Raw genomic sequence first — 7,673 nt, 5'->3', positions numbered from 1 at the left:
TCCACAAGGCAGTTGTGCCAACCAGTTTGTAAATCCACTTATTTGCAGCTTTCCTGATTTCTTTCATGTGCCAGTCCCAGGCCTAATGCTCCGTGGCAGGAAGTCTGGTTTTACCCCTTTAGTAGTTCCTTGGCATAGTGTTTCTCTTCTTCAGCTGATTCATCTGAACTTACACTTGAGGGCACACAGTACCCAAGAGTATTTCATAACCAAGGCTGGTAAATCACGTGCTAGCATTTGGAGATCTCAGGATTGTTTTGGAACTATTAATAAATGCCCATGGACATTTCTATGTTACCAGCCCCTGCTGAAGGCCCAGTGACCCAAGACGCAGTTATATTCGGTCAGATAAATAAATAAAGAGTCAAGAGTTCCCTGGGAGCACCAAGTGCCTTGGGACTCCTCTGCCCTCCTTGAGCATAATTATGCCCTCTGAACGCGTGGCCCAGCCTGGCCACAGAATGCTGCTCTGTCCTGACACTGGGAATAATGAAAGCCCTTGTATCAACGCAGGGGGTGGGGGGCCAGAGCGGCCAACTTGCTGAGCTTACTTCTAGGAAAAAAGCTTGTCTTTTTTTTTTTTTCCTTCCTAAGAATAGTATCTGGCTTGTTCCTTTTCATAAAGGAAAACATTTAAGTATGGATGTTTCCAGCTTGAGCAAGTCAGTGCCAGTGTGCTCCCGGGGCAGTACCATCCCGCGGAGGGGACAGGAAACGGGCTCAGGCAGAGAAAGAGCAGAACTCAGCACAGTAGCCTTAGCTACCAACCAATGGCATCAGCTTTACACCATCTGCAGTCTGATGGCCCTTTATGAACTTGTTGCTTAAATGGGCAAGAAGTCACCCGAGTTCTTCTCTTTGCGGTGTTTATATTTCATGAAAATGCTCTTTGATTTTGGTGTATTGATCTTCTCCTTTTGCTTTTGCAAGCCAATCCTTACTGAGGGTTTGCAGTGTTCCAGAAGCTCTAAGATTTGCATTTCATGTGCTATTTCATCTGAGCCGGTCCAGAACTGCACAAAGTTGGGCATTATCTTTGTTTCTTGTGTAAGGGAATGGAAGCTCAGAAAGGTGAAGGTGGAGTACCTGGGTGGCTCAATCGGTTAAGCATCTGCCATCAGTTCAGGTCATGATCCCAGGGTTCTGGGTTGGAGCCCCTCATCGGGCTCCCTGCTCAGTGGAGAGTCAGCTTCTCCCTCTCCCTCTGTGCTCTCTCTCTCAAATAAATACAATCTTTAAAAAAAAAAAAAGAAGAAGAAGAAAGAGAGAAAGGTAAAATATCTTGCCCAAGGCCTCACAGTGTGTGTGAGTGGCCAAATATAAACCCAGACCTTAGTTGGTTTGACTCCTGAGTCTGGAAAGCATTCACCTGAAATGCAGAGTGGACAACATCTATAGCTTCCCACAATGTCCTTGCTTTTTGCGTTCATCTGTCACTCTGTGTAGTCTATAAAATGGTTTATCCACCGGAACCTGCAAAGTTTAGAGGTTTATCAAGCTGACATTTTGAAAACATGCAAAGGATAAATTTTCAGATGCCACCTAGGAGGTGTCAGATCTGAGTTGGAGGGTGGAATGCATCTATTTATAGAACACCTTCCTTAGGCGAAATTCACGTCCCATCCAGAAGTAAAGCAAGCGTGTCCTGTCGTTAATGTCCTGCTGGGTTCTGCAGTGATCAAACTCAAGGTACCATAAAAATGACACTTTACTAGAAAAATGGCACCAAGGATCTCTTGAACTTTAATGATTTCCTTGCTTTTTCCTATATATATATTTTTTCAACAACTGTATTTCAAGGAACAAGAAAACTTTAGAGTGGGTTTTTTGTTAACCTCAAAGATTGCATCTCAGTGATATCAGTAGTCATCCTTTTTTGAAGACTTTACAATCTGAGATGCTAATCATGGTTCATTTCATAATTCTTTAAGCTATTTTGGGAAAGCCCAAAAAAGTGTTTAGAAAATATGATTTAGTTTCACTCAGCTATCATTAGAATAGCCAAATTGAAGATATTAGGCTCTTACAGACCAACCCCAAATAATAGTACTTTAATGGAATAAATGAACAAAAAAAAAAAGTGAGGACTCCACCCTTTATAAATGTTGCCCAAGAGTAGGAAAGGTTCCCGCCCCTTTAGTAATCTTCACTCAACAGAAAAATGAGTTAACATTTGAGGAAGGAACAGCTAAAAATGAGAAAGAAAAGGAGAGGTCAGTGATTTTTCAGCATCCACCCTAGGTTTGTGGCATTTAGTTTCGTCTTCAAAGAGTGTTGGTCTCTAGTCACGTGTAAAGTGCAGAACTTAGTTTTCCGGTCTGTCTGCACTGCAATTCCTTCTGTGGAGAAGTTAGATGTTTACAGTTCACCACCAAATGGACCCGGGCTAAGGTGTGAAGATCCTTCTACAGTGGCTGATGACACTCCACTAATGCTTAGCCCACCAAGGGGCTTTTAAAAGGAGCTCAGTCAGCTGTGCATATGTGTGTCAGTTTTGCACCCACGTGGGGAAGCCTGTCTCTTTGAGGGTTGAACTCACATGAATAGGTGGGCCCCCTTGAGTCTCCTTTAAGCTCTTCAGAATTACATGCAATGGTGGGTGCCAGCTTTGATTTCAACAGAAGAACAAGCCCCTGCTTGAGAGGGAACCAGTGAGCTGCTTTTCTCTGCCTCTTAAAGTCCATGGTCTTTAAATCTGATGGGTCTACCTTTTAGATCTCTAGTTCATTAACTGACTTTTTTTATATATCATCATATAAACTCACCTTTAAAATGTGCTGATCGCTTGATGTTTAAATGCTATATGCAAGTTTTTAGCTGGGCCTACAAAGATGCAGGTCTCCGACAGATTATGTTAGCTAGCAGATGAGGTTGTGTAGTTCTTCCAGCCTGAATCCCCCCCCCAAACTACTCCCCAATATCCAGATTCCATGAGGATTTCCACTCCTACTGACCATGAGCACTGGAAGCTTCCAGCACCCACTACCTGGGCTTACCCTCCACGCCCAAGGTGAATACATCCATCATCACCCTGAGTACATGCCTCTCTTCATCTTGGATATACATGAACATTTGTCACTGGACACAGTTCATGAAATTGTTGCAGAGTATATATGTTAACTAGATATAAATTCATATTCATTTAAAGGAAAGGACATCTCTTTCTGCTCATTGAGTTATTAGCCCAGAGAGAAACTGACATTGTGATTCATTTGACCTCTCCCAAATGATCAGTATTGGGGCTTTCCCAGTTTTACGCAAAGGAAAGGATGAATTAAACAAGATTAGAGCCCCCAGGGTTCAATGTCACTTACTCGTGAATGAAGGGCTTGGGGCCCAGATTCATCATTTTACTATTCAAATACATAGAGCTTACTAATTTTTTCAATAACTACTAATGACTCAGTAAGAGTTTATTCCTTATTCGGAAAGAACTAAACAACCACAAGACTTCTCTGGCATACTAACCCTCTGACTGTTGGTCTTTGGCTGTTAGGTAATGACAAGTAACATTTTTCCTCTGCTTTTTTAGTACAACCAAATCCACGCCCTCTTTTGATTCTCATACTAACAGCCCTGGGAGGTAAGAGTTAAAATTTCCATTTTGCGCGTGAGTAAGCCGAGGTGGGAGACTAGAGTCGCCTGGCATTGCTCAATAAATGCACGGTGGTAGAGGGCTTGAACCTGGCCTTCCAGCATGGGGTCTCGTCATGCCTCCTCCTCCTCCTCTTTCCCTTCCCCCTTGTCTCTCCTATCTCCCTTCTTTTCTATTAGTTTTCTCTCATTACAAAGAACAAAAGTCTTAGGCTGTGTCCACCTCCCTCCCCAGGGACCATTGCCTGGTCTGGCCCTCAGTCTTGTGTTTATCTGGAAAGACTTCTTTGACACAGAAGGGCAAGAATGAGCCTCCGGGCTGTCCCCTCCGTTTACCAAGAGTCTTTAGAAAGTTATCTTATAACTTATGCCCTCCTGCCAGTAGATTGCTGTCTTCACCCTCATCCTACATGGTGTCATGATGTCGTGTGCCATAATGTATGTGTTTTTTGTGTATGGGAAAGGAGGCTATAAATGACTTTCCTGAAGCATCCCTGGGACTGAGGGACAATCAAAACCAAAAACTCAAGTCACAGTTTTCCACACTGTTTTTCTATAGGACATGGTTCATTTTCAATTCCAGATTTCAGCAGCTTTGGTAAGATTTGTTAATGCATAGACACAGATAGCAGTGGACTCTAATGTCCCGTAAGACAGGAATGAGGCAATTGAATGCTGATGCCAGCTCCACACCTCCTAACTGGCTGTATGACCTTGAGTTAAGTCACATAAATTTAGTGGGAGTTCAGTTAGATACAGACCCCAGATGTAATGCGCCGCAATGCTAAGGATTATGATTTACCTTGTAATTTGATAAGCTTCCTAAAGGCAGGGTCCAAACATCGTATCTGACCCTGGGTTATTGTCAGGATGTCCATGGAAGGGCAGGAGGGGGTGGTCATGCAGAAGCAGCACAACAGGAGACTCCCACAAAACAGGCCAGTAGAACTTTCTGAAAGTGGAGGTTGCTGCTGAGAGCAGCCTGCAGCATGAGCAGAGTACCTGAGGGTCATGACTCAGATAGTGCCAGGCAGGGTGGAAGGATGAAGGAATTGAGGCCCAGTTTCTGTCAGGGCACTAGATGCCTGGTATCCAAGGACAGCCCACCATCCAGCAGTCTTGGTCATCAGCCAAAGAACACCAGGAGGGCCAAGATGAGGAAGCAGATGCCAGGCCATGGGTGGAGAGCTATGGCAGGTGCATATCACCTGCAGTCAGGCCAGGTAAAGCAGGCCCCTGGGCATCAGGCAGTGTTCAGAAACCAGTGCCAATCCTAGTGGGGAGTCAGGCTTCCCTGAGCAGAGGCCTGGCAACTCAAGGGATCCACATTAGTAGGTAGTGAGGGAGCCTTGGGAGCCCTGCAGGGGTCTGGCAGCTGCCCCAAGCCTGTGCTCTGAGGGTGAGGCTCAGTAACAAAGCATGTAGATAGTTAGACTAAGCAGCTTGGGAGTTCGTTTCAGTTGGGGTGGCTCCAGCTCAGGGCAGACCTGCTCATGAATGGGAGAGGTATCCACAGGCCTCGTCTAGAAGTTCCGGGAAGACCTGGAAATGACACAAGGACAGCTAGTGAACATATGGTTCTCCCAATTGGGTACGGCAGTCCCCCTAAGTGCTTCCTTGTGATACAGTGCCCTCTTTCAGCGCCCCCAAACCAAGCCAGGCATTCACTGTCCAGGGCAAGGAAATTACTAGTCTTACCCACTTATTCATCATATCCTCAGGAATGCAGTTAAAGTCTGACACTCAAACAATTCCCAAATTTGGGGTTTCTCTATATCAAAGAATCAGTTTTAATTTGAAAAATAGGTAAATAAGTTTACTAGTGACAGAGAGGCTTAGACACCTCAGTCCCCATCTGTACTTGTAGCAGTAGCCAGGCAGCACAGTGTGTGCTTATGTTGAATGACCTTTATGTAGACGGAAACGTTAGCGTTGTCTGGTCTGAGGCCGTCAGCGTTTACATTATGCACTTATGCACTTATCTTAGTATTCAGATCTTAGCAGAATGTTTTGGGTTCTACCCAGTGTGTGTCTGTACACAGAGGCTCTCAGCTGAGGTAGAGGATGTCTCTGCTTACCCCCTTTAATCAATTTCCATTTTTCCACAAGATTATAGGAGTCTGTTTTCTTCAATAAAAGATTTTCCATAACTGCACAGTCATTTTCTTTCTGTAATCACTGTTCTGCTTGTCATCCATTCCTATTTTATTTTCTTGACTTCTAAATGACTCTATAGAATTCTGACATACAAAGAGAACTTTTGTAACGAACGTTTCTTCATGTCCTAAAGTTGGAAATCAGCAGAAGAGTGGAAATGTTAAGGAAGGGGTTGACACAGCCAAACAGAACCACCACCACCCCCCGCCCCCCCCAGCAGGGTTCACCAACCCTCAGGTGACGGTCCCAGTCCTGCTACTGCCAGCTGATCGGGGTTTCTGGAACTTCCCTTCATGTACCAGGGGTCCCTTTCCTAGAGGGAGCTTCCACCATCCAGCCTGGTCCCATACAACCGATCTCATGCAGAAAGAGCTTCAGTGCCATCTCTAGAGATCCTGGAGTTCAAACTCTCCACAGGGAGATTACAGGAATTTTCATCTCTCTGTTCACTGGGCACAGATTTCCATGCAGATTAGCCACTTACGTCAGATCAGCCATTTCCATCAGCCTCCAGTTTCGTTTCCTGGTGCTCCTGGGCACCAGCCCTGCTGAAACTTTCTTTAGGTCTTCTGGTTCATCACCAGAGCTAAGGTCTTTCTGCCCAGGCCTCACCCACCCTGCTCACTCCCTGCGCAGACTCAAAACAGCGGCTCACAACTCAGCGCCACAGACCCCCCAGGTCTGTCTGCCCACCCCAGCCCGCTTTGAAAGCAGGGAGCTCACGGAGCTCCCTGCCCTATTCTGGCCTCTGGTCTCCCAGACCTTTCATCAGCGCTGCAGGAGGTTAGCGGAGGCTCAATCTAGTCCTGCAGCGGCTCCTGGCACCCACAGCAGGCTGCCTTCCCCACCTGAGATGTGCGCAGCCACCCACGGCACTGCCCCAAATACGGCCCCCCAGTGTGTTACCTCCCTTCCGCTGTCCCCACTTTCCTCTCTCCTGGCTGGCCACAGCCCTCCCTTACATCCTCCCTATCTACAGGGCCCAACTCAGGTGTCCCCTCTCCCTGGCCCTTCTCTCTCACAGCCTTTATCTGTCACTGTCCACACCCCGAGGTCTTTTTCTGGCTCCTCCTCCTCCTCCTGGACCTTCTTGGGAGCGGTTTTCTCTGCTCACTTTCCCTTGGTGGTCTCAACCACTCCTGTGGCTCTGGCCACCACCTCAACTCCAGCTCTCAAACCTGACCCCCCAGGCCAGCTCTCTCTCTGGTGCTCAGAGCTGGAGGAGGGCCTCTTCCCAGACACCCATAGACAGCACCATCCAGAGGTACTTCATATACCTCACATTCTACACACCCAGAGGCAGGCTTGTAATGTACCACCCAAACCCCCATCTCTGATCCTCACCCTTCTGTCTCAAGGGCCATGACCCTGCGTGGGTACCTGTTATGTGTTATGATACCTTTAAGATGCCATCCTGTTTATCTTTCTGGTGCAGTTCTAAATAGTATATCCTTTCTATAAACCCCTTCAGGTCCATGCCTACATTATCAGCTACCTGAAGAAGGAGATGCCGAGTGTATTCGGAAAGGAAAACAAGAAGAGAGAGCTTATCAGCAGATTGCCAGAAATCTACCTTCAGCTGCAGCGAGAATACCAGATTTCTGCTGGGGACTTCCCAGAAGTCAAGGCAATGCAGGTACTGGAAGCCCATCGTAGCATCATGGGCAAGTGATGGAGAGGCAATGCCACCTTGTCTGGCTGGTTGCAGGGTATGCATGAGGGTTTCATGGTTTAAGGAGAGAGAACACAGGGCACTGTGGTGGCTCATTCAGTTAAGCATCCAACATTTGATTTTAGCTCAGGTCATGATCTCAGGGTCATGAGATCAAGCCCCATGTCAGGCTCTGCACTGGGTGTGGAGCCTGCTTAAGTCTCTCTCTCTCTGTCTCTCTCCCTCCCTCCCTCCCTCCCACATACACCTT

At 46.6% G+C, this 7,673-nt stretch overlaps 1 protein-coding gene and 1 long non-coding RNA gene across 2 annotated transcripts in view; one reads left to right on the top strand and one right to left on the bottom strand.

Moving 5' to 3' along the window:
- EHD4 (EH domain containing 4) overlaps positions 1-7,673 on the top strand; it is an 81,060-nt gene that overhangs the window by 63,427 nt on the left and 9,960 nt on the right. The window contains exon 5 of the mRNA XM_072808641.1: positions 7,223-7,387. Within this exon, the coding sequence (XP_072664742.1) occupies positions 7,223-7,387 (165 nt within the window). The remainder of the gene's footprint in view (positions 1-7,222; positions 7,388-7,673) is intronic.
- LOC140622627 (uncharacterized) lies at positions 4,140-6,254 on the bottom strand. The gene is made up of 3 exons (XR_012022326.1): positions 5,983-6,254; positions 5,673-5,878; positions 4,140-5,136 (listed from the first exon to the last, which is right to left on the bottom strand). It is a non-coding gene; the product is annotated as an uncharacterized lncRNA (long non-coding RNA).

This window comes from Canis lupus, chromosome 32 (genome assembly GCF_048164855.1).
Source record: "Canis lupus baileyi chromosome 32, mCanLup2.hap1, whole genome shotgun sequence".
Classification (NCBI taxonomy): Eukaryota; Metazoa; Chordata; class Mammalia; order Carnivora; family Canidae; genus Canis; species Canis lupus.
This window is presented reverse-complemented; position numbering and strand designations above follow the sequence as displayed.